The sequence below is a fragment of the Styela clava genome, chromosome 12 (genome assembly GCF_964204865.1).
Source record: "Styela clava chromosome 12, kaStyClav1.hap1.2, whole genome shotgun sequence".
In the NCBI taxonomy this organism is placed as follows: domain Eukaryota; kingdom Metazoa; phylum Chordata; class Ascidiacea; order Stolidobranchia; family Styelidae; genus Styela; species Styela clava.
The window spans coordinates 8,931,489-8,959,471 of record NC_135261.1 but is presented as its reverse complement, the minus strand read 5'-3'; the positions used below and the strand labels follow the sequence as shown (position 1 = coordinate 8,959,471).

At 34.2% G+C, this 27,983-nt stretch overlaps 3 protein-coding genes across 4 annotated transcripts; 2 read left to right on the top strand and 1 right to left on the bottom strand.

The window, feature by feature from the left end:
• The first annotated feature begins 395 nt into the window (after window positions 1–395).
• On the top strand, window positions 396–12,265 carry LOC120330481 (glycogen [starch] synthase, muscle-like). Of its 2 annotated transcripts, none has more exons than XM_039397443.2 (17): window positions 396–656; window positions 1,143–1,324; window positions 1,942–1,980; window positions 2,698–2,850; window positions 3,431–3,616; window positions 3,955–4,099; window positions 4,587–4,704; window positions 4,792–4,912; window positions 5,503–5,669; window positions 6,468–6,604; window positions 6,856–7,038; window positions 7,363–7,520; window positions 8,102–8,203; window positions 8,866–8,955; window positions 9,111–9,221; window positions 9,638–9,774; window positions 10,566–12,265. In XM_039397443.2, the coding sequence occupies exons 1-16, from the start codon at window positions 599–601 to the stop codon at window positions 9,764–9,766; spliced, it is 2,079 nt and encodes a 692-aa protein (XP_039253377.2). In that variant the 5' UTR covers window positions 396–598; the 3' UTR covers window positions 9,767–9,774; window positions 10,566–12,265. The 2 variants fall into 2 exon arrangements, with proteins under 2 accessions (XP_039253377.2, XP_039253376.2); XM_039397442.2 differs by having other exon boundaries at window positions 10,563–12,265.
• A 417-nt stretch (window positions 12,266–12,682) lies between these two features.
• LOC120330484 (uncharacterized) lies at window positions 12,683–13,814 on the bottom strand. The gene is made up of 2 exons (XM_039397445.2): window positions 13,646–13,814; window positions 12,683–13,152 (listed from the first exon to the last, which is right to left on the bottom strand). The coding sequence occupies exons 1-2, from the start codon at window positions 13,710–13,712 to the stop codon at window positions 12,773–12,775; spliced, it is 447 nt and encodes a 148-aa protein (XP_039253379.2). The 5' UTR covers window positions 13,713–13,814; the 3' UTR covers window positions 12,683–12,772.
• Window positions 13,815–14,062: 248 nt separating this feature from the next.
• Window positions 14,063–26,947, top strand: LOC120330480 (cilia- and flagella-associated protein 69-like). The gene is made up of 17 exons (XM_039397441.2): window positions 14,063–14,370; window positions 15,387–15,499; window positions 16,024–16,149; window positions 16,566–16,743; window positions 17,111–17,264; window positions 17,829–18,003; window positions 18,238–18,368; window positions 19,042–19,205; window positions 19,561–19,779; window positions 20,456–20,624; window positions 20,919–21,052; window positions 21,632–21,814; window positions 22,476–22,689; window positions 23,200–23,393; window positions 24,160–24,357; window positions 25,276–25,482; window positions 26,455–26,947. Exons 1-17 carry the CDS (start codon window positions 14,245–14,247, stop codon window positions 26,545–26,547), a joined length of 2,778 nt encoding a protein of 925 aa, XP_039253375.2. The 5' UTR covers window positions 14,063–14,244; the 3' UTR covers window positions 26,548–26,947.
• Window positions 26,948–27,983: the final 1,036 nt, after the last annotated feature.

The window sequence follows — 27,983 nt, the reverse complement described above, 5'->3', positions numbered from 1 at the left end:
GCACGTGAGTTATTTCAGACGGCCATGAATAGCTTTGCAGCGCGTGACCTCACGTATGTAAGGGCGGCATTCACAGCTGATTTAAAACGCCGGTTGCGCAAGTGATATTAATTCATACATATTCGAAATTTCACTTAATCCTTGTTCATTTTATTAAAAGCGATGGGGGAGCAGGATAGGCAAATTTACAGAAAATGTAACAAAAAAAGTTAGCTTACACTTTACGCTCTTTTTAATAACTCCCGAACTCAGACATTTTGTAGCGATTACATAATTAGGAATGCACATAGTGCTGTAGTGAAGGATGGGATAGGGTTTACATATTTAGGCCGGGGGAGAATAAGGAGGTTAAGATGGCTTAATCATTTTATGTTTCATGATTACAATTTATGGTATTGTTCATACTTGCAACAGGACATTGGACGATTATATATAGATGTATTAGTAGGAGTTATTGAGTTGAAAATACAAAGATATCTGGCTCAAGTTTGTTGAATTTTTCTACGTTGTCGTCTCGTATCTCACAGGTAATCTCCAATCTCTTGTGGTGGTTCATTATACCATTTATATTATAAAACAGTACCACCACACCATCATCATGGACAATGGTCTTCAATTATTTACTTTTGAAGTGGCAATGGAGGTTGCCAATAAAGGTGAGTTGAGTGTTTGTACATTTGGTAGGTATTTGCAGGTGTATATGAAGAATAAAACCATCAAAATATTTCACCAATTTTTAAAATATGATCTTCAGCATTATTGTGAATATATGTACATTTTTAAAGATCATAATAAGTAAATTATTTTTAATATCCTATTTTGATCTTTGTACTGAAAAAAAACATACTGGCGTACAAAACAACACCCAGACATTGCTTACTTAAAATTAGGCACAACGGTTACAGAGTTAAGACAATCCCTCTGATACAGGACAGTCGTAATATCAAATGATGAGAATTGGACAACGCAAATATAATCATTGAATAATCGCCCTTTCCAGCTGCCATTTTGTAGCATATCCAACAAGACCTGTTGAATTTGAGGGCCACTGAATTATTTTTCTGATAGGGATATGTCAGTAGACTTATGTATCAAAAAAAAAATAACCTTTTTCAGAATTCATGTACAATTTTTTTTTTTAGTGGGAGGAATATATACAGTTCTGAGGACAAAGGCTGGAGTAACCGTTGATGAGCTCGGAGAGGATTACTGCATGGTTGGGATTGCCAATGAAAAGTTCGTAGCAATGGAAGTAGAGAAAATGGAATTCGCACAGCCTGCGTTGAGGGGAGCAGTCGAAGAAATGAGGAATCAAAATTTTGGGGTGAAAATAATTATATTTTTTTAATATATTTAGAAAGTGTGATTAAGCTGCTATTATTAATATGCTGAATGATGGAGGTGTCATTTTATATTTAACCAGCTCAGTGAAAGTAATGATAACTAATTTTTCATGTATCACTGTATTGAGTATGCCTTTCTCCTTTTTAATAAATGAGAATACTTAATATAAAGTAAACTTAACGAAATTTGTACACTCATATGAATTACCTAAATTCAGTAGTAATGAGTAAAGTTGCATGCAAATAAATCTACTTGCATTATAAAATATTATTGAGATCCCATCAGAAATAGCATTAAATGAGACTTTGAAATCTCAAGCAATATTGTAAACAACTCAAATGAATTCTGTGCAGCAAAAGTTGCGGAAAAAGCCTTGGGTCCTTCCTTATCAAGTCATTGCTTATCTTGTCCAAGAGAAGTTGCAAACCCGAAATTATAGCCTCCTAGTTCTGTGTTATTGTCTTACCTAATGTGTTATATTTGATGTTATTTTCTATTCCATATAAGTTGAATTGCTTCCATTTAACTTGTGGATATTATATTCGAAAACATCCGATGCTCTTATATTCAATTCACTTTTTGCCTCATGCTTTTTAGGTGATTTCAGGAAGATGGTTGATTGAAGGTTATCCTAAGGTATGTGTATATTCTTTAATAAGCTTTTGGCTACTAGTAATAGCATATTAGACATAAAGTAATAAATGTGTGAAATAGTTTCAAGAAGATTTATAGTGGAAACATGAAATAATTTTAGGATGGATGTTGAATGCAGTCTATTCTGATAATAAAAACTTCCCACCAGTTGGGTTTATGCTAGACTAACCACCCATCCTTCTTGTACTCTCATGACCCATGACCCCCACCCAATGAAATTCAACACTCCGTGGCCCCTGCCCTTAAAAAAAAAAATTTTTTTTTATCCGTTTTTTTTTATTCACCATGTTTAATAATTTTATCAATGTAGTCACCACAAATCGTACTTGGTAAAGTTTTTTGCTCAAGGCCGCCAGGGAATCGCTCTATGGCTCCCTATAGCCCCAACCCTGCTCTATGACAGTGCTGTAGGATGAATGAAGATGTCTGTTGCACACAAATTCATTTATGTTATATATCTGAAGAAGTCTGTAGAAGATATCTGTTTTGCAGAAATACATTTATGTTGGTGTTTAGCAGAACTATTGCCATATTTGTTCTTAGTACGGATCCTTGCATTGTACGCATATGAATTCATAGAGCAGTATCTAATAGTTCTCATTTATTGTAGACTAATTTTTCAATCAAAATAGTTGAATTTTGCTAAACTCAAACCCTCGTGGCAAATTGCATTGATTACAATTATATTTTCCCATACAGGTTATACTGTTTGATCTTGATACTGCATACAGAGAGTTGACCAGTTGGAAATGGGATTTTTTTGACAAAACTAATATTGGAATACCAGATCATGATCATGAATCACACAGAGCAATATTGTTTGGATTTCTAACTGTCGCTTTGCTTGGACTTGTAAGTGATAAAATTTAGGATTTTCATCATTATCTAGTGGAAAGCAAAGACTGACACTCAATGGTATAACAAGCCGTGCCCTTTCATACTATCAGAAAATCAGAAATGACCTGACTTGATACAAATCTTACACAAGAACTTGTAGGTTCTCCGAATAGTGGACAAAAGTATGGCAGACCAGTGTACACTTGGACTTGATCGTTTGCTTGCCATTTACAGTTCTGCCAAATATGGCCATGGATCTTATGTTGCTCTTTTATTTGCATGATTTGCACAATGACTTGGCATTTAAAGCATTAGATTTAACACTACTTGAGCCACTTCCCTGTCTCTGAGTCCATTCTGCATGGGCCGTTTTTAAATGATAATTAGCAACCAATAGGCCCTATGACTTCAATCCATGGCTCTTTCGAAGCATATGCTTGTGTTATATTCAGCAAAATTGCACTAGGGAGCCATTTTAAATCAATTTTACTTGTATGTGACCAATGGCCAAAAATTGAAAAAAAAAATTTGCACTCGAGTGTGCATGACTTAGTGTTTAATTGTAGATAATATTTTGATAAAATGATTGTTTCAGTTCAGAGAGAGGTGCGGTCCAAATCCTGTTGTTATTTCACATTTCCACGAATGGTTGGCTGGTGTAGGACTTGTAATGACGAGGGCAAGGCAGATTGATGTTTCAACTATATTCACAACACATGCTACTCTTCTTGGAAGATATCTTTGTGCAGCAAATATAGATTTTTATAACAATTTAGACAAGGTAGCTGTAATGTTAACTATTATTATTAGTTCTATCATTTGAATTGTTACATTCACAAAGGTTAGGTACATTATCAATATTGCTTAAGGCTGAAATATTATTACATTTCTCTTTCCTTTTCATGTGGCTGTATTTTTTGTACGTACGTGAAGCGTACAATAAAACTGATGATAAGATGAAACTAGCTTTGAATCCCAAATATTCGAAAATTCAAACTTTCTATGTTGAATATAACAATTCTTAAATGTATATGAAAATTTGATTCATGTGTTGGCGTTTTTCATTTTCCCATTGAGTTTTCAAGCAAGTTACAACATTTTCTCATACGGTACTTTTAGTTTCATGTTGATAAAGAAGCGGGAGATCGACAAATTTATCACAGATATTGTATGGAAAGAGCGGCCGCCAATGCTGCTCATGTCTTCACCACTGTATCCGCTATCACTGCATTTGAAGCTCATCATCTGTTAAAAAGAAGACCAGGTTATATATTTAACAAAAACCTTTATATTTATTGGTCAAAAGTTGACATATGTATCGTTTTATCAAATAATTTGTTGTTGTTGTTCATATTATTATTGTGGAATGAGAAGTTAATTTTTCCATCATCTACTGAATCAATTGCTTTCAGTCTCAGTTAGTTGAGAAGAGTTATTTCATTCTCCTCCTTGATAAATGGTGATTCAAGCCTCCCCTAACTGGCTGGACATGTCTTTTCAAAGGCTATTAACTCTAAATCTTTTTAAATATTCTCCGATGTTCTGCAGATGTTTTACCTTCATTTTTGCTAGTTTAGAGTAAAATTGTGTGGGTATTTCTTTGATCCACTGAGTCTGTGGTCATCGAACAGTGTCTAACACGTTTTACAATATTTTTTTTTAATAATATGTTCGTAATATATTTCCTAGAAAGTTTGTTTTAGAAACAAGTGCTCTGACTTTTTTTTCAAAAATACCATGATTTTCTTTAGATTTGATCCTTCCAAATGGTTTGAACATTAAAGATACACAATGCATTCATGAGTTCCAGAATCTCCATGCAGTTTCAAAAGAAAAAATTCATAATTTTGTACGCGGCCATTTCTATGGGTAAGTTCAGTATTTTACAGTGTTACTTTGCATCATTGAAAACTGGTATACTGATACAGCTAATCTGTTATTTTGCGTTATTTTCAGCCATTTTGATTTGGATCTGGACAAAACGTTATATCTATTCATTGCTGGTAGATATGAATACACAAACAAAGGTGCCGATGTTTTTATTGAAGCTTTAGCAAGACTCAATCATAGGATGAAGGTAACAAATTGACTTTCTTCTATGAAAATTTGCTTGAATTAAGGTAGTGGTCACTCACTCAGAAATTGTAGAACCGGGTCTCGGAGTGAGTTACGAGTAATCACTGAAGTGGCAAGAGCTTCAGATACTGTAAAGAATTTAAGAGTAGAATTGCACAATTCTAAATACCGATCGGCACATTTAGCTAGGCTAGGACATACAGGTATCTGATTTGCACGTTCTGTCAAAATATTTTATTATCCTTGACTGCTGTCATTATTTATCACCAGTAATTAGATTTATTTGAGAACATCTGTCGATATGCCTTCAGAATACAGATATGTAAACATAGGCTATTGTGGAAATATGATTTGACCTTTTTAGTCGATTAATGGGAGTAGATGTTTCGGATATTTTTGCGATTACTGTATGTTAAGAAAAATGTTCCTTCAATAATGGTGAAATTCTGTTCTACTCATAAATGTCATTGAACAATAAAATATATATTTTTTCTTTGATACCCTCTTAATTATGCTATTGTCCAAATACATAAATTTGTTCAATTGTAATATCGACATAGCTTTTTGAAAAAAAATTTCTTTTATTTTCAGCTAGCTGGATCTGATGTTACATTTGTTGCTTTCCTCATCTTTCCTGGTGCCACAAACAATTTCAATATTGAAAGTTTGAAAGGTCAAGCAGTCGTTAGACAACTCAGAGAGAGTGTTAATGTTATCAAGGAAACCATAGCTGAAAAAGTTTTCGACAAATGTTTGAGGTAAAGTTAGTCTGTACATTGAATTCTTTATTCATTTTTATAACAATTACCTATCAGCTATGATTTCATAGTGACATAACAATTGAAATTTGTGTAGGACGGAGACCCATTTTTTTGTACATTGTGTTTATATGCTCTATACAAGGGTCTGCATGAGCTACCACTGCTAGGTAAATGGGTGCTATAATTTGGAAGGATAGGAATATTTTCCTGTGTGAGGGGGTAGGCACGGAACTTGAAACCGAGATTTGACCCTGAGATGCCATCGTAGTTAAGTTAACGCTCTGCTTTACCTACTAGGCTATCACCCCACGCCAAACCTTTGTCCCTGCCCCCTATCCCCCCTGAAAAAAAAGAAATTTGATATGTATTGAATATCCTGATGTTAATTTGTCTTCGTTATGTTTTGGTCTGGTCGTAGTAAACAAAAATTAGTCTGAAAAAGTTTGATAGACTACGTAAAACGTAATGGTTAGCTATCACATCAGTACTTTTTGATATGGCAGGTGATTAAATATTTTAAATTGAAATGATGGCTATGAACATGTTAAACAGTAAATGACAAATGAGAAAATACTCTTTAACATATGCATAAAAATTTGCAATGTTGAAGGGTAGGAAGAATTTTTCTGGAATCAAAGGGCTGAGGAAAATATTGTCATTGATTTCCTGACGGCTCACACTATTGTTGAATTTCCTGTCCTTGTCCTGTCCTTCCAGTTTCATACTTTTGACCTGTGTCGTACGTGATTTAGTGAATATCAAATTTGAATATTATTTTGTGAATTTTAAAAACAGAGGTAATCTACCGACGAATGATGAATTATTGTCGAGAGATGAAATCATTACTTTGAAAAGATGTATGTACGCTAATCAATGCAGAACTCTTCCTCCTATTGTCACTCACAATATACTCAATGATGGGGAGGATCCGAGTGAGTAACCCCGTTATGGTTGGGCATGATTAGGTTCAGGGACTTTGGGGGAAAAAAATTTGAATAGTTGACTATATTCACAATTGTTTATTTCGATATAGTTAATTCTTTATTATTATAAAAATATATTAATATTGTAACATGTTTTTTCAAAATAAATAATTTTTCTAATTTTTAAAAGAAAAAGCATTCGTTACTTAACAAGATTTACTAAAATTAATCTAATATTTTATTTTTGCTTATTCCTTTAGTTCTGAATCAACTTCGTTCCGTTCAACTCTTCAACAAGAAAGAAGACAGAGTGAAAGTTATATTTCATCCTGAATTTTTGAATCAAACTAGTCCTCTTCTACCCATGGATTATGATGATTTCGTTAGGGGTTGTCATATGGGTGTATTCCCATCTTATTATGAACCCTGGGGTTATACTCCGGGTAAGTTTTATGTTTTTCGTTTTTCACTTTTATTTTGGGTTTCCACTTTCAAACCCAGGGTGCAATAAAATGGATGAACAAATACAGGAACGGAAAGGTTCCAGTTCTCTTAAAAATAATATCTTTTTTGTCTCACTGGCTGATTTTATAAGCAAATGCCATGGAATAGCATCAAAAAAAATATCCAGTTTCTTGCTAAATACATATGTGAATGTTAAAAAAAACCTTAATCCTCATGTGCGTCTGAAAAACCTTATATTGAAGTCCTCCTATCCAACCAATCTGTCAAATCTATTTATAATTTTCCACGTTTTATCATTATAGCTGAATGTGCTGTGAAAGGAATTCCAAGCATTACAACAAATTTGAGCGGGTTTGGTTGTTTTATGGAATCTCATCTGAATGATCCACAAGCATATGGAATTTATATCATGGATAGAAGATTTATGTCTCCCGATTCATCATGCAATCAACTAGTTGATGTAAGTTTTTTCCTATTATTATTTTCTATGACGTTTTTTTCATAATTTTATGTTGAACAATGCACAATGCAGCCGTGATATGTTTGGAGGAACTTGAAATCTTTTCTTCTTCGTTTGAGGAAATTTCTTTGGGCACTATGGGATTGTTTTTTTGTGTGCGATGACATACCGATGAATTGCACACTTTGCAGCCGCTTCGTTTTCGTGTTTGTCATCAAGATTGTAATACTGGTAGTCTACTGTGACAGATTGTATACCAGTACTACTTGTTTTGACCCTCGTGTTCATATATTTGAGCATCGCTCTCGTGTTGAATGGTCAAGAGACAACTGAGTGAAGCAGGCAGTTCGGGTAACGTCATCTCACTCGACGAGACACTCATGTGTTTGGGTAACGAATTTCCGTTCGAGTACCGCAGTATTATTGACATAATTTTTCGTTCGACTACCGAATTGTTCGAGTTTCGAGTCGTTCGACTACCATGGTATCACTGCATTTAAATATTTTTCCAGTTACAGTGTATAGAATAAATACTCTTATTGTGATGTTCTTTACATCGTAATACTTTTCCCCTTTTTCAGTTTCTATTCAGTTTTTCACAAATGACGAGACGGGAAAGAATTATTCAGAGGAATAGAACAGAGCGACTCAGCGAATTGCTTGATTGGGGAAGATTGGGAATGGTGAGAATTTTTTTTTTATATTTTCACAGTATCACATCAATCATATGCAATCGTTTTTTAACACTAGGTGGATTTATTTGAACGATTTTACTAAATTCTTGCTGTTGAGGTGGTTGTAGAAAAGTTACTTTTTTTGCAACTGTTGGAATGAATGGTTGCAAGCTTTCAGTATTTATTTGAGAATGGAAGAAGTTCCTATGAGAATATTACTTTTGTCGGAAACAAATTGGATCGGTTTTTGATTTGGTATTTTTCTTGTTGTTGTGAGAAAATCTTTTTCTCTTCAACCACAGGACCAATTGCTTTGAAATTTCCAGTGGTTAAAGATAGTTGCTGTCGCTGGATGGCTATTATTTATTTCTGTGGGTTCCATGGAATTCATTTTTCACTTCATAACATTTTTTTGTGATTCCATAACCAAAATTGAAAAATGCACATCATTCCGTGATTTCGTGATCGTCTTCTATATATATTTGATCATTGCTCTCTTGCTTTGTTTTTTATGCTTATTCTTGGGGGTTAACCCTTTCACCCCAAATTTTGCTACATTTGCGTATATTACCCCACCACGTAGCATTTCGTTGTGTTGGTTGCATAGGCATACGGATAGTCATTAAACCTTCATGTACATATATTTGATCATTGCTGTCTTTTTGTTTTAGTATTATACAAACGCTAGAAGACTAGCAATTGAACGCACGCATCCTGAGTTTTTGGAAAGAGGTCCTGGATTTGTATCTTCTCATTCACCAGTAAGAACTTTCACTATTTTTGTAATGTTAACGAGATTAATGGAATCTTATATAAATCAGAGTATTATCTTAACCATCACAGAAAAAATGTGTTTTTTATTTTTTGTTGTATGCTAATTTCGGAATATGGAATATTTGTTATTTATTCTTCTCAGGCTGGATCAGTCAGATTGCCTCGTCCTTATTCTGCTCCTGGTTCACCGTTTGGTTCTCGGCCAACTTCTCCTCATCCATCCGAAGATGATGATGATGAAAGAAAATTTGTGGTAAGTTACAAGTCACAGTTTAATATGATGTATATTGTTTTACTTTGCTTTGTGCACAATAAATGTGTTGTTGGTTTTTTGACAATATTTACATCAGTATAACAACTGCTTTTTACGAGTTACTTCTGCAAGTAGCTATTGAATATTTTATTATTTCAACAACATAATTCGGTGTGATATATCATACATTACCAGATGAATTTTCTCGATTTCAAAGACTCTTCTTTTTTTCAAGCACAAGTCAAGTTTTTTCTAGTGACTAGCCGAGTGAAAATATTTCACTCAGACGACTCCAGTCATTGAAAAGACTCTAGTTGAGTCAATGCCTCAGTCTCTTCAACACTACAAATTTAGAGTCTTGCCTTGAGCGCCATCCTCTGCTATTCTATTTTAACTTTTCAGTTTTCAATTTTCAGCCCTATGATGAAGCAGACAGTGGTTTAACATTGAGAAGTAACATTCATTCAATCGATACAGAAAGTACAGGAAATTCAGAAGTCAATTCAAATGATTTAGAATCACTTTCAAAACTATCTGTCTCTTAGCTACAAAGGTAAAATTATGATCTTCTTCAATTTTATGTTGTTAAACACTAAAACAGCCATGAAGATGAGTTGAAATTGTTTGTTACTTTAAATCAGTGTTTCCCGACCTATGGGTGGGTCACAACCCAAATCTTGGTCGTCTGAAAAAAAAAATTTTTTTTTTTAACAGAAACCTGGAAGTTATCGATTTTCTTTCTTATTTGGTATTGAAGTGTTGTTCAATGGTAATTGCATGTATGGGAAATATCACAGATTCACAGTGTAAAATTTGGCAGCATCTATTTTGCTTAAGTAAAGTTGTGCCACAATTTTGAAATTTCGCAGGTTTCTCACTTTGAAGAAATTTCTGGTAGAATAAATCTTATTTTTTAGTAATTATATTTTTTGGCCATAAAAGCACTACATGCCATTTAGTATTTAAGCATAACATTATGTCATGAGTTTTTACAAAATTATTTTTTTTGTTAAATTTAGTTCGCTTGAAGAAAGGTTGAGAAGCACTGCTTTAAATAGTACAATATTCTAGAAAGTTCAAATTCCTTGATTTATACACAAAGTAATTGAGTTATGATGAGGAACGCTGACTCAACCATGGATGTGTGAAAAACATTACTTAATGATAGGAGGTCCAGCTCCCAATATTTGAAGTTATTTCTAGGTATTTCATTTTACTTGGTGACTTAGATCCTGACTAATTATTCCTTTCACTTCGCAACGGGCTGTACCTTTAATTGAAAGGACTAAACCAGTTATGGTATGAATTATGATGTAACAATAATATTTGTGTATTTTTCAGCAGGAACTCGACAGAGCGAACAGAGACAGAATTTTGATATGCATGACAGAGCACACATATATGTAGACCTCAATTGCTTGATTATTAATTCCTTCCATCACCTATATTTCATTTGAAATAATAACGTTGGTACGGCATTTTGTGCCGTCACAACACATGATCAAGTTGAATTTTTGATATAGTTGTGGCAGTTTTTGTGATTGCTACGAGTACCTTTCTCATTTGTGATCTTACTTGCAAATGGATTCTATTTGAAAAACAGTATCATGGGAAAGCATGAGTCATCGTTTTCAAAGACTCATAAGACGTATATGAAAACTGACTATGCTGGATGAATTTTTGACTGACATTTCGGACTAACAAAATTTTTACTCTCAAAAGTTTTTGGTGATCCTATTTAGGTACTTTCAGTTGAAAGGTTTACCACAAAATCCTGTTTTTTCCCCAAATATTTAGGAATATGCCCAACTCTGATTCCAAATCCTGAATTGCTTAATAGTCATGGTAGAAATCTCAATACAGGGTGGCCATAAAGTCACACACCGAGGTAGGAATCAGAAATCCAGAGTTCACCATCCACTTTATCATTGCTATCAATCATTGTCAAGCAATTTTCAGTTCATTAATGCTTTTCTCAAATGGTTACAATACTGTTTCGCTGTATATTTATTTGAAATTTTGTTATTTTGCTAAATTTTAAAAAGATTATACATTCACGAACAAAGAAGAAATCTCAGCACTAAATAAGCTTGTTTAAAACTCTGTTGGGTACCTACACTCAATATTATTTAATTCTGTAAATTTCTGTTTATATGAATAAATGTGTGATCTAATTGTAATATCACTTATGTTTTGGCAAGGATAATATTGAATTATAAAAATATTTTTCTAAATATGGATTTTTGTAACTAAAATCTTTATAGGCTACCCATGAACTAGATCATTTATGTTGCAGCTTTTTACTTTTTCATATCAATGTGGTATTTACTCAGAATCAGACAGTGTCGTTATTGATTTATCATTATAGCATTTGTTGATCAATGTTGCTTCAAAGTTCACAGTCTTTATTAATTGATATATATTACGATGTTTAGTATATATTTAAAACAGTGGATCTCAAACTTTTAAGCCGCGACCCCTTTTTAGAATATGTCAAGTCTCGCACCCCACCTCATAAATAACTAGCTAACAATAAGCTACAATAACAGATAGTATGGCGAAAATAAAAGACATATTGAAAATATGTGGATGGAATTGAAATCACCGAACAATAAGGAAATGTAAATATCCAAAACAAGGCGGACATGATTAAATCTAACAAATAAGAGGTGATAAACGCCGCTGTTCCGAAGTGGAAAAACTGTCCTGTAAAGTCTCGTACAATGTGCACATTATCGTCATGGATCTACATTCTACAGGGTTACTTGAGTGGCACATAGAGATGCCTTTCAGTACAGTACTGTACCAGAAAATATTGAGGGCTCCCGCTGTCCCTGGCCATTTCTCCTGTTTATGTCTTAGTTTGTATCCACGTTATAATTTGAGTGTGATTGCTTTCATATTTTTTGCTAATTTTTTTTTCTCACTACGCCATAATTATTAATACGAATCGATTTTTTTTTTTCATTTTCAAAAGATAAAAATTCAGTACTTTATAGTATTAAGAAATTAGTCAATTTAATAAATATAATGTTCTAGGAAAATCTATAGAGTTTGCGTGATATATCATAAGTAAGAGTTAAAAAAAAAAACTAAATAAGAAGATCAAGAATCTTTCTGGTATGGCATTGGCATGGTATTCAACAATTACAATTTGGGTAAGGTGGCGGGCATGTGCGAGCAGAGATTTTCAACTTGCAACACCAGCAAGTGACGAGGAATGTGAAGGGAACTGGCATTTTTGAGCTTAATTGAATGCTGGTATACAGATAACTAATATACAGACTTAATTTTGAGATTGTGCGAGACTAACTCACTATCTTTCATCTATGCCTTTATGCTAGTGGATACGCATACGTATGGTCGGACGAAACGTTACAGAAATGCATTTGTGTCAGTGTGCACAGCTGGACTCTTTAATTGAATGTAATATACAGACTGTTTGTCAAGTTTAACACCTATCAAAAAAAAATAGGAAATGTATTTAAAAAAAATATAGATTCAAGTAAGAGTTGAATACAGATTCAGAAGGAATTTTAAATGTGAAAATTTTATAACTTTAATTTGAATTTAAGTCCCGGCGCAGCTTTATAGTGGAAATTTCCAACCCATGTTTGCTCTTCTGTATCCATGAAAGCCCCTTCACCGAGAAGTTTATTATTACTAAACGATCCTTTGTACACGCATCCATTGGGCCATGTATAAGTGCCCACGCCATGGAATTGATTATTAAGAAATTCTCCTTCGTACACTGCACCGCTCGGAAGGTCTAATACCCCATTTCCGTTCATTTTATCTTGTGACCATTGTCCTGTGTATCTCATTCCATTAGATGTTGTGTGAGTACCAACTCCGTCTCTTTCGATAGTTCGACTCTCGTTGAGTTTGTATTCACCCTTGTAACGATCGTTGTTTGGAAATACAAATTCACCTGTAAAGTAGAAACAAGCTGTAAGAAATGAAAAACAAAAATTCTGTAATCGATATCGATAGTAAGAAGACGGATACAAACAGGAAATCATGTGGAACAAGCTAGCTAATCAGCATATCTGCCGTTAATCCTTGGCTATAAACCATGATTTCAACACTTAGTCAGAAAATGTCTCCAGAGTGACAACTAAATATATTCTAATTCAATGACCGGCATGTAAGACAGCGATAAAAGTTGAATGAAATATGAAATTGATTTCAAAATGTGTATACAGATATATACAAAAAGATCAGTTATCTTCCCATGCGTAAGGGTTCCGTAGATAATAGAACCCAAGACTACAGACATCTATATTAATCACGGTAGCCTAACTCTCAAATTATTTTGTGCAAGTGCAAACAGTCTCACTGCGAAAACAATCTGCTTATGGAAACAGAGAAGCCATCGCGGTCTTCTGCAAAAGATGTGCCATGTAGAATATTAATTCAATTACCTTGTGGTGGTGCTTCAACCTTAGCAGAAGTCACCCTTTCTTTCTTTTCTTTACTTTTTGGCCTCATTTCCAAGGCTTCAGCCAATTCAAAACGCGAAACAGAAGTTAACAAAATGGAACTGAAGAGGACAAAACCCACGCACAATAACAAAGTTTCTAATCCTTGATTTAGTGTACGAACGAAACATTAAAGTTGCAGTACCGAGATACTTCTTTTATAGAATTTAGTGATAATATTATAAGTTAATTTATTTTCCACACAGATAATTATTTCTGATAATATTTTTTTAATTTTAAAAACATAAATGATAATTAACAAAATTGTTCTGTACATAAATCTTTTAAAAACAATCTGTTACTTTGCCCCTCCTTTAAGTTGTTGAATGTTTCCAGGGCGACGGGCATTGATGCGTGACGCCCCTCGGTGTTTTACTAAACGCGCAGCTCTGATTTTCTCAGCTTATATTTCGTATTATTTCGCTTCTTTATCGTAATAATATGTGAGTGATGGTGAAAAATATGGATTCATAGACTGGAAAATTATTATATAGACAAAATTCTAGTATTCAACTGGTATTGTTTGTGAGGGAAAAGGCGAGATGACTACCACCACAGCAACAAGTGTTCACGTCCGAACGGACTTTGGCACCACCGAAATCACCACGCGAACGACAATACCCCTGGTTTCCCACATTATTACGGATGAAGACGTTGGTGCTTTATCGGTAAGATTAGTAAAACTTATTGCGTTAAAGTCTCCATTTTTATGTCAATGTCTTCAGGTCTTGTTGACAATGATTCATAAGAGGTAAGAGCAGCAATAATGCCATCACATAGACGTAAATGTGATGCATTAGTCACTATTATCTAAAACACTACTATAAAGTCAATCAAGTTCACCTCTCATTCACTAGCCAATTAAGTTTAACGCTATTCTCACAATCTCTCTGAACAAGACTTTACACAAGTGCTCGGATGTAGGCAGAGCTTGAGGAGGTCATTGACTCCACTCGAGCCACAATGCTCAAAGACTCAAACTTTGACTTGAGTTACCTAAAAATGAAATGAGTCGGACTCCTAATCAACCCTACTTTGCCAGTGAGACTTAAATGCAGGAATTGATGACCTGTGTTCATTGAATTGGGTTCAATGATTCAGATAGGATTGTGATCCCGGGGGTGAATTTGTAGAAACGAAGATCATTCTGATTTATTTTATTCTAAATCCTTGCACTGGTGATAAAATTAGGTTGATTATTTGGGTAGTCAAACTTGATTGTTGATCAAAGTGATATTACCAGGTCAGGTACTCCTGAAGTATGCGTACCAAGATGGCAGACACCGGAACGTAGTATGTGTATTGGGGTTAGGGATCAGGTCATAATTTTATTCCAATTTTCCTTATTTTAGTTTCATCTAGAGTTCGGGGACTAGCTAAGTGACTCCCGTAGTATTTGTACCTATAATTATGGCCTAACTCTAACCTGGTACACATACTACGTTCCAGTGTCTGACATCTTGGTACGCATATTTCAGGAGTACCCCAGGTCATTGTACCAATTTTTATATAATAATATAAAGCTAAAAGTTTTGTCATAGTTTCATCAATCGAAAGCCTTTTTAGGTGGCCAACATAGTTGCTGTTTTTGTGTTTCATTTTTTTCTCACCTTGTAACCTTTTTTTCTCACCTTGTATAGAATTTTCTTTTATCTGTTATGACAGATTTTAAAATTCATTTCAGGGAGTGAAAATCAAACCAATTGATTTGAACAGAGCAGTGAAGTTACTGACTGATCCACATTGTTGTCAATTATATGAAAGACATGTCAACGCATTAAAAAGAATAGCTGCAAGGTATATATATATTCATGAATGTATATACTTCACTGTAGATACTGTTCACTGTGGATAGTTTTTAACTTTTTGCTCAATGATTAGTTTATTTGTATTGCCTATATTTGTTAATCCGAATACGTTATATAGCATCAAATCAAAAATGAAAATTCACACTTGACTTAAAAATCTATCTTGACAGACAAAAATTCTCATTATATTTATGGCTCTCGACTCCATGTTAACTGAAATTTTTTACTCTAACCTTCAGCTCCTAACTTTATAAAAAACCTATTTTGACTACAATAACTTGGGCTTATGTAAACCTCATTTAATTTTTTGTTGGGAATGCTTAGACAACTTTGCTTCAACTAATGCTTTTTAGTTTCCATTGAGCTTGGTAATTAATTAAATAATTTGCATTTTCTACTGCTCAGTCAGTATACATGAAATTTGTTTGAGAAATACAATATATATGGAGATTTATTTATTTTACAAAACTATCAAGAAACATTTTTGATAAAATATATCATATTTTACTCTAGGTATCACAGAGGATTCCTAATGAGAGATTGTGTTCAAGTTTTTAGAATTTTAAATATTTGTGCCGACAGAATCTCTGAACAAAAATGTTATATCGATGCAATGTGTGATATTATAAGAATATGCGGGTGAATATGATTATGTGTTGTCATTACGCTTTCTTGATTCTTATGCTTACAATGAATAGGTATTGTTAGGCTGAGTTTGACTATGACCTGTTTAATTAGTTTAAAAAGCTTTAATTAGAAATTTAGAAAGAATAGGACTAAGGTACATGTTTACACATTTACGGTGATTTTGAAAATTTTTGTTTTCTAACACTAGGTTATATATATAAACTAATATAGAAAAAAGGTTGCCTAAATGATATATAAGTTGTTATTATTATGGATGTCAAAAAAACTTTTTGTTTTTCTTATGATGTTCCAAATTCCTTCTTGTCATGTTTTTACTTCATTTTATGAAAATAAGTTCGTTTTTTATGAATCTGAGATTAATTTAAATAGTACTTAAGCATTATTTCGATTTTTTTCACATATTTTAGGCTTCCACAACTGAAAGAAAAACTGTCAGATGAAATAACATACGAACAAATTGTTATTGAATCGATGTCACAGCTTGGATATTTAATGAGAGTTCCTCACGCAAAAGTTCGACTTGCTATTGCAGATGCTTTAATTAGCTTTTATAAAGAAAGGTCTCCGAATTTGGAACAAGTCAAGGTTTGATTCTAAATTTTTTTAGTGTGTTTCAGTGCTTTGTGGGCTTTTCTTAGTTATGTTTTGACTGTATAATAATTTTACAGTACTCCTGTAGTGTGTATACCAGGTTAGGCCATAATTTTATTCTGATTTTCCTTGCTCATAAGTTTCAGTCCCTTTACACAACCTGGTGTAAAGTAGGCGAACAAAATTAGTTACCTCCATAGTGGAACAAATACTTTTGCCATAATTTTTGTAAATTTTTGTCAAAATTTTTTTTGCCATATAAATTTTACCTCTTTGCTAAAAAGTTTCAGAGCATTTGTATAGACATTGGATTTTCAAATTTTCTGAATTTTCTATTTTGAATTATTTAAATCCATTACAGGGTTGCAAATACACCAGTCAAGAATTTAACAAGAAAATAATCGAGGGAAGTGACGTTGCTGAAACACTTGTGAAATCACTCGGTCTACTTGAAGAAGATATTCCTGTCAAATTGAAAATATTGAAAGTTCTCTTGACTCTCTCATGTGATTCAGGTATTAGACTGGTTAATTTAGTTATTTTACTTATTTTTGGCCTTGTCATCAAGTATGGCCATATAATCTGTGTTATGAATTTATACTTTAAATATATACTTTATTATAATAGTATGGCTACATTTTTGCTATGACTGTGGTCCCATCACATTTGATCTCATTTAAAAATAATCAAAAAAGGTTTGAAAAAAATTTTCCCTTCAATTTGTGAGTATAGTATGGGATAGGATTTTCATATTTATCCCGAGTAAGATGAAATAATGGAAGTTGATAAGACAGTTGAATTATATGAGAAACGACAATGTCCGGTTACCAGTTTTGTGTATGGGAATAGCTAACCACTTATTCAGTTCCTATGCATAGACTTGATGGTAGAGGGAGCCGTAATCGTTCGCCGGTTACCTGAACTGGTGGGAAGTTCAGCAATTGCCTCACATATAATAATCTCCCATAACATTCGAACCTGCAAACTTGCAGCAATTATAAGTGCGATGGCAAGCTTGTTCCCAACGCTTAGCATGGTACGTCAACTGTCGAGTCTATAATTTAGTCTCCATTTTCCAGAAATCAACTGCCAACAAATGTTGAAATCAGAAGCAGCTTATCAAATTTGTTGTGACATGAATCAACAAGAGTCTTCAGGTTTTCTGCTTTTCGTTTCTGTCGAGATTCTATGGAATCTACTCGAACATGCAGGAGATATAGCTGGACCACAGTTGTGTAACTTGGATTGTATCAAGTAAGTGTTTGTCATGGGATTAAATTGCTGTGGTATAATTTCTCTCTCCCGAGAAAAATCTATATATTTTTTGGATTACCAGTGAGTCATACTGCAAGGCTGCATGACCTATTTATAGTGGCTTTGAATCTATTAGAACTAATGGATATCCATTTATTAAGTTTCTATGTTTCCTCAAATATATTTCAATGTCAATATCAATGTCAATCTGTATTTCATGTTTAATTTTACAAGTGCGATCAAAGAAGCTTTCCATACACTTGTTGTAAGTGGTTGTTCTGATTATGAAAGGCAATTGAGGAACGATCTTCTTGTCATAACAACTCTCATTGCTCAACATCCTTCAGCACCAATTGTAGAAACCGGTAAGTATTTAGTGAACGGACATATTTATCTCGAGGAGAGGAAGGAAGTAAGGCGGCTTAATCATATGGCGAATCATTCGTCCGGGTACCAGTCCATGTCTGATATGAGATAAGTTATCCAGTTATTTGTGGAAGCATGGACTTTATGGTGGAGGAAGCCGTAATCGACCAGCAGTTACGTGAACCACCCTACGACGGCGATTAGTCCAGCAATTCTTTTGCATATTCGAACCTGCGAACCCACGCAGGGTAATGAGATGTGCCAGTGGCGAGCATATTCCCAACGCTTAATACGATGGGCCACACCGCCAAGCCAACAATATAGCAATCGATTAGGTAAAGTAATAATTTTTTAGGTATAAGACAATGACCTGGCGGGTAAATCCCTGGACTTTACTAGGATGGCATCGCAGAGTAAAATCTTGAGTTCAAATCTTATGCCCACCATCTCACCCAGTTAGGCAATGCTGAACCGTATATGCATGGTTATTGCAGGACGTTCAAAACAAATTAATTATGTGAATCAATTGCTGAATACTTATATGTAATATTTAGATCAGAATTCATTTTTTAATTTAGAAAATCAAAATTAATGCAATTTCATGTAAAGTATCCATCTACCCAGTATCAAAATCACTGTTTTGGATTACCAGTAAAAAAATACTTTTTTCAGGATTTGCAAAACAACTTGTATTATTTGGAACATTCTCTGAAGTGAAAAGCCACAATCCTCTTGTCAGAAAACTCAAATTAACGCAGAGTCCAGAAGATATGGAGTTCAAAAAACTACTTATCAATTTAATGATTGTTTTGAGCAAAGATGGTGCAGCTGTCAGGGTGAGTAATTGATTAATTGAAACTTTTTTTTTCGCTAATTAAAGTAATTTAATAAGATACGATTTTTAACATTCATCATTGAATAATACGTGAATAACATGCGAGGATTGGTAGACTACTTGCTGTCTTAGGTGGTTCACATAAAGGGTAGCTGTTTATTGCTTCCTTCACCAAGGTACTGACTGGTACCTATCCCTATACCCGTTAAATTATTTTAGAAGTTAGAGTCGAATATCTCTTCAACGCAGAGTTAGATTCAAAAGTTTTAACGACCAAAAGTTTTAAATCGGAGTACGGTAAAAACTTTTTCAATTCCGCAGCCCTTATTACCATTTATATTGTTTTGTATTTCCAGTTGATGTCAGAAGGGAAACTTTTACTTTCTTTATTCCACTATGTCCGTCCAAATGAAGACAAATCACCACCTAGAGAATGGTCGCCTGCACAATTTGAAGAATTACAACTTCATGCCATGTCTGCCCTCAGTACTCTATCATCCCTAATGATGGAAGACTACATGGTGTGTCAAGGAAACACAAGACTCTTACTTCTCCTTGAATGGTGTACATCACAGGTAACAGAAATACATGTGGTTTGGTTTCTGAAATATTGGTCCCAACTATGTTTGAGCTTCAATTGGTTTGTTTCAAACTCAATGCACGGCGGTTTGGCACATTGTGCTGAGCGTTAGGAATACGCTCACCACCGCACCTCTGATTACCCTGTGTGGGTTCGCAGGTTCGTATCCCATGCAGAGTTAATATTCTGCAAAAGGATTGCTGAAATCTTCACCGCTGACCGCTGGTCAGTTACGACTGTCTCCACCTTAAAGTTTGTTCATTCTCATCTCACAGATCTATTTGGGAAATGATGAAGCTGGGTTGGTATTGTGTTGTGGGATGTCGACACAATAATTATTTTTATATGAAATTTAAAACTGTAGTTCATTTCTGTTAGTATAAATTTAATTCCTTTTTTCATCTTATATATATGTAATGGGTGTATTATGTATATGCAATTATTTTTAACATTCAGGAAATTGACATTTTGACCAATTTACCAATTTGAGTTGTGCACCCCTGCCTAGTATGCCATTTTTAAACAGTGATTATTTGAACTACCCTACGATGACGAGCAGTACCGCAAATTTTGAGAAACATAATGCAAACCCCATACAGAATATCATGCATTGTACTGCAGTCCCCAGCTTAATGCCAATTACCAAATCTTTTTATTTCTCTTATTCCCAGGATAATAATTTTTCTGGACATGGAAATTCTTTTCATGGTGGTGGCGGTCGTGGTAATAAGAAAGCACAAATGAGAGGATGCCTACGTCTTCTACGTGCTGTTGTTTCTCATGGAAATGAATCGACCAATCAGGATTTATGTGATCAAGGGATTATAGGTCAACTTCTCAGTGAGTAAAATATTTAGTTATTGCAGTGCGAACTAGGTAATTTCTGATAAATAATAGGTCGGTAGAAGGTAAAATGTATCTTAAACCACCTTTAATGAAGATAAATCGTGCAAAAACCACCAAAAATATGTACAACTTGCACAGACCACAAACTTTTTCCGATGACTTTTAAAGTGAAAGCATTTATACTAAAAAATGATCCGATCCCACTTATGAGATGTCAATAAAAAATTCATTTTCTTCGGCCCATAGATATTAATATACCATTGTCCTTATTTTTTCTTTTCATTTTAGGTATACTGGAGAACATGTCTAAATATACTTCTTCTGAAGGGATTATAGACATCGAAATGCAATGTGATATGCTCTACGTACTTTCAACCTTGTGTGAAAATGATCTGCATAGAAAAGAATTATTTGGCTCACAAGTATGTATTTTCTATTAAAGTACACTTTTGTATTACAGTCAACACAATTTTTGGTTATTAGTATTTTTATTTTTTTTTTCACGGTTTTATAACACAGTATGCCTCCTCTGTTCGAATAACTTTTTAGTATATTTTATTCTATTTCATTAGTATTCATATGTTTTTGAATACTTCCGATAAAAATGCAATGCAATATTCAGTATTTCACTCTTGCAGTTATAGACGAAGAAATGATATTTTTCGTGAACTCGAATCCTTGGCTTACTCAGGATATTAGAAGTTGCAATATATTTAGTGTTTTAATTTGGTTTACCATTGCCATAAATTTGCATTTTGCGTGCAAAGATCTAATGTTTACTTTATGTTTGTTTATACATGGCCATCACATATTACAAGGTTCATAATTATGGTTAAATGATTAAATTTGCTGCTATGTCACTCAGGATAAAATGAATTTTGTAATCTCTTTTGAAATTGTCTTTTCTTATTCCTTATGTTTCATAAGAAAATTCTAGATTCTTCTCTAAAAAGAACTTTGAATCCGAATGAACTTATAGGTTTTATTTTTTTAATGATTAGGGAGTGGAGATGCTCATCCATTATATGAGATCAAATCCAAAAAAAGTATCGAGTGGTTTAGGACACAATCGACTCATGCTAACTGTTGTTGACGCAATCTGGTGTTGTTGTGTAGGATGTTTTGTTACTGAGGATATCCTACTTGAAAAAGAAGGTGTTTTTCTACTCATTGACCTACTCGAGGTGAGGGTCTTTGCTCATTTTCTAGAGTAAGACTAGATTTCATTCTTAATGATAACTGGGCTTTTGCTGATGCTTCAAAAGAAAGATGATTACCAACTCGGAAAAAATTAATTGTTACTATAATTCATCTCATTATGCGCTCGGAATAATGCACTCAGATACCATAGGGCTCATGAAGGGCCTAAAATTGTGTCAAAATGAATACCAACTCAGAAAAATTGAGTATTGCTTCAAATTTCACTATAATTCCTCAAATACTATAGTACTCAATTGTTCTGTGAAAGGCACAAAATTGTGAATGATTTCATATCAAAGAAAATGTTAAGTGGCAATGTGAATGGGAAGGCATTACTACTGATCAAATAGGTAACTATGCCTTCCTAACTAATTGAGTTGCCAGTCTAAGCATGGAAATATAACAAACTAATTATATCGATACCACGCTAATAGCCTTGGAAAGTAGAGAGAATCATAATCGTAAAGTGGACTCTTTGACAATGATGGTCCAGAAATTCTTTTTCACATAACTACCCATCTTTGGATTCGAACCTATGCAGGCTAATCAAGACTCTGTGTCAGAAAGCTTAGTACAAACAGTCAATCTTTTAACTAGTTTTTATTATTAAATCAATATTCTATCAATCAAGTTTTTGTATTTCAGACATGTCCTCGTACAATGCATAACCTTATTCTTGGTTGCCTCCTTGAATTATGTGAAAATCCAAAGACAATTCCTCACATTCACACATGGAGAGGAGAAGACGATATATCAGCTCCACATCTACTCATACACATGTGGAGACAAGAAGAACAAAGAATTAATGTGAAACGAGATATGAACGGATGCATTGCTGACGTCTCAGCAGCTTTAGCAGGTAAATATAAATTTTCAATCATTTTTCATTTTTAGATACTCTGTTGCAGAGAGATTTACATTCTTTGCAAACGATGGCCTTGAACAGTGGTTATTTGTTCATAACTTTCTATCTATCTAAGAGGGGAAAATATGGCTAAAATGAAAAAGGAGTTTAAATTTACCAGCGGCCCAGTGGTTACATATTACTATCAGTAGAAGTTACGCGAGACCAACTTTCAATCTTTCTCAATGCCTTTGCGCTAGTGGATCTGTATGCATATAATGCAAGGATGCTGTGATAAGAATAAACATGCCATACTAAGCAATTCAAGAGTACTGCTGCACACTAACACAAATGTATTTCTGTAACATTTCGTCCGACCAAAATCAGATTTTTTCAGACAAGTAGTTTACAACATTGTGTCAGTGTGCAACAGGACTCTTAAACTGTCTAGTATGGTTACATTTTTAGTTGCACTTTGCTTTTTTGTGTCATTCTGTACTGAAAATATCAATTCTCCAAATCCAGGACAAATGCAGTTTGAACATGAAGTAGTTCCACAGCCACACACTGCTTCATCACTCAGTATTGTTGACGTTTATGAGAATCTCAGAGCTAAAGTTTATGCTGTGTTTGCAAGACTTGGGTTCAGTGATTTACCAGGGCTAACAACAGAAGATTATGTTACATTGGCAGTGATTGAAAAATACCTGGATTTTAAGGTAAAAATATCCTTTTTTAGGTAAAATCTGATTTATTTATATCGACATGTTTGAATGTAAGCACTTTGGGTTAAATACACTACTAATTTTTCACAAGTACACATGAATTGTCGAATTAGGGTTTGAAATTCAAGAAAATTTTGCAGGCCGTTGAAAACAACTGTGACTCCAAATATTGTTTGAATAATTGAATTTTTGACTCCAACTTCGGCTCCCTACTCCAAGTCGAAGTAAATTTTGACTCCGACTACAGCTCCCAACTCTGAGAAAACCAAATTTTCTTAGCAGGAACTTTGTCTTATGCCAACTCTTTTTAATTGTATATTGAAAATGCCTTCCCAACTAAATGCTTATTTAGTTTTTATAAAAAATTCCGATTTCGATTATTAACACTAATAAAAGTCTGAAATATGTCTGCTTTGTCTTTAAATCATGGAGAGTTTGAAACTATGACCCCCCCCCCCCTCCCCAACTTCTCAGCCCTATCGTACAAGGATTTGAATTGACGGGAGGCTGTGGTTCGCCATATGATTGCTGACTTATTGGCTTTCCTCTACCCTGGGATAAATATGTAAAATTCTAAAAATAAACTGATAGACTTTCATTTGATGAAAAATAATTTTACTCGGACGAGTTTCACATATATTGCTCGTTATGTCAGACATACTCAACTGGAACTTGAGAGTCAATAGCCTGATTCAAATATTTTCCCATTAAACTAGTCATCTTCCCAACATAAAACTTGTTTTATGTTTCTTTCATGTAGGTTGGAGAAGTTTGGAAAGAGATTTCAGATGAATTGAGAGTTGAAAACGTGAGGCCGATAACACCTGATTTGGAAGCAATGGAAACAATTGGTAGAGCTTCTGTAGAAAGATCGAAAGGAGTCGCACTTCTACAAGCCGAATTATTAGATGCAGAAAATCAACAAAATTCTCAAGATGAAAAGCAACTTTATGCAGAGGTAAATGAATAACATTCTTAACATAATGAAGACAACAAGTTTTGTGCTAATTATTTACTCTTGACTGCATACATTTCTTTCGATGTTCGCCTCAAACAAGACTCTGCGCTCCAGAAGTATGTGTACCAATATGAAGGTAACTAATTTTGTTCACCTGCTCTACATCAAGATGTATAAAGGAACGGAAGCCTATGTGCAGAGGTTATATTCACTTGGCTAACATGGACAGTCCCTGAACTCGTAATAGAATTAAAACAAAAAAATTCAAATAAAATTATGGTCACACTACAGAGTACCCGAATCTTTGTAACAGCAAGCATCCATATAAGAAGAAAATAACTTCTTATAAAAGCGTTGCATTTCATAATCATAATTAAAATGAAAATTATTCAATAGGTGGTATGAGGTCAAATTGAGGTGCGCTTTTTGAATAATGTTTTGGAAACAAACCTCATTAAATGTCAAACAACCTTTCACTATATTCTTTTTTATCGTTGTTAAAAATTGCTCATCTGATTAAGTCTAATTTTTGTCAGATGAAAGTTTACAAAATTAACTCTGTGATTTTGTGAAACAGGCTCCGTAAATATAACACGAATTTCTCATATTTATTGGGGGAGAGGGAAGTAGATAAGACAGCTTAATTATATGGCTAACCACGACTCCTCATCCTGTTACCAGTTCATGCCGGGTATTAGAGAGGTTAACCAGGTACTTGTTTTATATGCATGGACTTAATGGTAGAATAAGCCATGCGCCATACTGCCGAGCTTATTATATTATATATTAAATTGCAGTATTACTGTACTTAAATGTATGTATTACAGTACTTTCATGCCTCATGTATTAAACCTCATTTGAAGTTTATGTCATTTTGTTGAATTAACGTCTTATCTTATCTTCCTATCTATTTCGCAGATAAAAGAGAATTTCAAGCAAAAAGAAAGCTCGATTCAACAGTGGTCTGACTATATAAAACGTACTTCTGATCATGATTATCTTGTCATGTCGAAGAAAAAACTTGATAAATCAATCGAATCTTCTCGAGCTAAACCAAGATATCGTGACGATCTCACAACTAGTTCTGTGAAACATACAACACATATTACTGATCTCAACACAACCGTGAGTTTTATTTTTTCTTTCAAAACTCCTGGAAATCTCTCTGGTTACTGCAATCTAAGTTTCAAACTTCCGAATGAGGAGTTAAAAAAGGCTTTCTAACAGAATATTTGTTCCCTTGAAGAAAGTTTTCAGACGTCAAACTCGCTTGGTTTCGAGCATGTTCACGAAAAAATTTTATGCTGAAAGTTTCTTCCACGATCATCAGTTATGTGAAATATACTACCTCGTAGTTGTTCTCCTAATTGTTTTGACATGAACCGCCTTGAATCTAACATTAATCTGTATTCACTAACACACTTTTCTACACCATATTGATTTAAAGTCCCAGTAGCTTTTGTTAGTTAAATGTTAAGATAGGATAAGATTTACATATTTAACCCAGGGGAAAGGAAAGCCGTTACAATGGCTCAATCATATGGCGAACCACGGCTTCTCGTCCGGTTACCAGTCCAAGTCAGGTACCGAATTGAATTAGTTAGCCAGTTATTTGTTTTCGGAAGCACAGACTTGATAGTGGAGAAAGCAATAACCCACCAGTGGTAACGTGAACCACTCTACGGCGATGAGTCCAGTAATCCTCTCGCACATGACTAATCCTGCATGGGATTCGAAAATGTGGACCCACGCAGGGTAATCAGAGGTGCAATGTGCCAGCGTATTCCTAATGCTTAGCACAATGCACCACATCGCCACACCTCCTTTACCTCTGAGTAATTGCGAGTGACCTTGCTTTGAGATAATTTCCTTATTGAAAGAGACTCTGGTACCGAGATTAAAATATTGCTGAATCGGAGTTTGCGGCCGAAGCATTTCATCAGCCTGAACTTTCTCGAATCCAGTGCTCTATTTTCTGTTACCACCAAACAAGTGTTACCACATATTTGCGTCTTATTGGAGTTCTTCAAAATTTGGGATGAAAACTCTTTCAAAGCGATAAATTCATTGAAATTAAAACTTAACATTATATTTCAGACATTCCAAGGAAGAAATATTCACATTGATAGCACTCCTGCTGAAATGACAAAGCATCACTTGATGGATAGCCTACTTCCAGCAGGATCCTAGTCCAAAAAAAACGAATTATGTTTTATTTCTTTTTCACCATTTTTGTAAATAAAGGGACCAGATTTTAATACTTTTATATTTTTAATGTTGGTTAAAGGTAGTATGTACGTACTTGGTGAAAATTATTTTTGTAGGTGATTAACAAAGAAATAAAATGAGTATGTCCGTATATGGACTAAAAGTTTGAAGATATGTTGACGTCATCTTGACATCGGAACTATTTTCTCCTTCTTAATTTGTAAAAATTCGAGTTATAAGCAATGAGTACATAATTCATGTATAGCAGAAAAGTATTTCTTTGAATATAAAAATATATAGACCAGTTTTGATTCACCTTTTTTTTTCTGTCTATCTCCTACTTTATTGAGGGTTTATATGAATAAATAAAAGTGATCTCATATATTTGTAATTTTTTTGCTACTGTTAAAAAACCGTTGGGCTATTTCATTTGGCTGTGCTCTTGTGTTTTATTTATTTGCATTGACTGTGATGTGTGATATGAAACCAGTGCTTTATTGCCATACTTTTTCACACTTCTAGAAAGAAAATCGGCAGAATCATTTAAATTAAGTAAGTTTTAAGGTGGTGCCATGGGCGCCGTTTGGACAGGGCGCAAAAAGGGCGAAAAGTCTTGATCGTAAAATGTTTCAATAGATAGTTTCAAATTGGGAATGGTTGAAACTCTTTTTTTTCTGCTGAAATAATAACGTACAAGTATCTAATTTCAACAACAGTCGTTAAAAATTGCCAGCCAGTGGATACGAGCGCAATTTCACGTAGATACGCAACTTGGCTTTTTCTTTTTCGAATACAGTATTCTGGTTCGAAATCCGACGCTGAGAGGGGTTGAAGTGTGTTTCCTCATTAATATACAGTGCAACCACCAATCGGCAAAAATGATTGGCAAATTGCAATATTTACGATACAGTTTTGTTTTACTAATTGGATGCACGACAGATAGGCAAAGAACGTCAAGAGTTGGCATGTATATGAATAAAGCATCAAAATATTGCGTGATTGCCTCTTCCCTCTTTTCCATTATCTTTCACCCAAGTTCTATGAAGTATGAAGGGCATATCATTAAGATTGAGGACAACATTGGAGATTATGCTCAACACCTTTAATATGTTTAAGCGCTAAATTGCTGAGGTTCCGGTTTACTTCATGTCGCAAGCATAATCTACTTTCACACAATATGGCCTATATTGATGCATTTCCCATAGCTCGATCATGTACCACTTCCTGTGTTTTATTGCGTTGTGATGATGTCTGAGCATGGTTTTAGCGTTGATCTCCCATACTATCGGATTGAGTGTGTTAGTAATAGATGTGATATGAAAGTGATTAACTAAGCTTCGGGCAGTTACGGGCGACCAAAAGCTACTTTCGCGGTTTAAGTCACAGCTATGCGGTAGTGAATACTGGTATAACAGTAT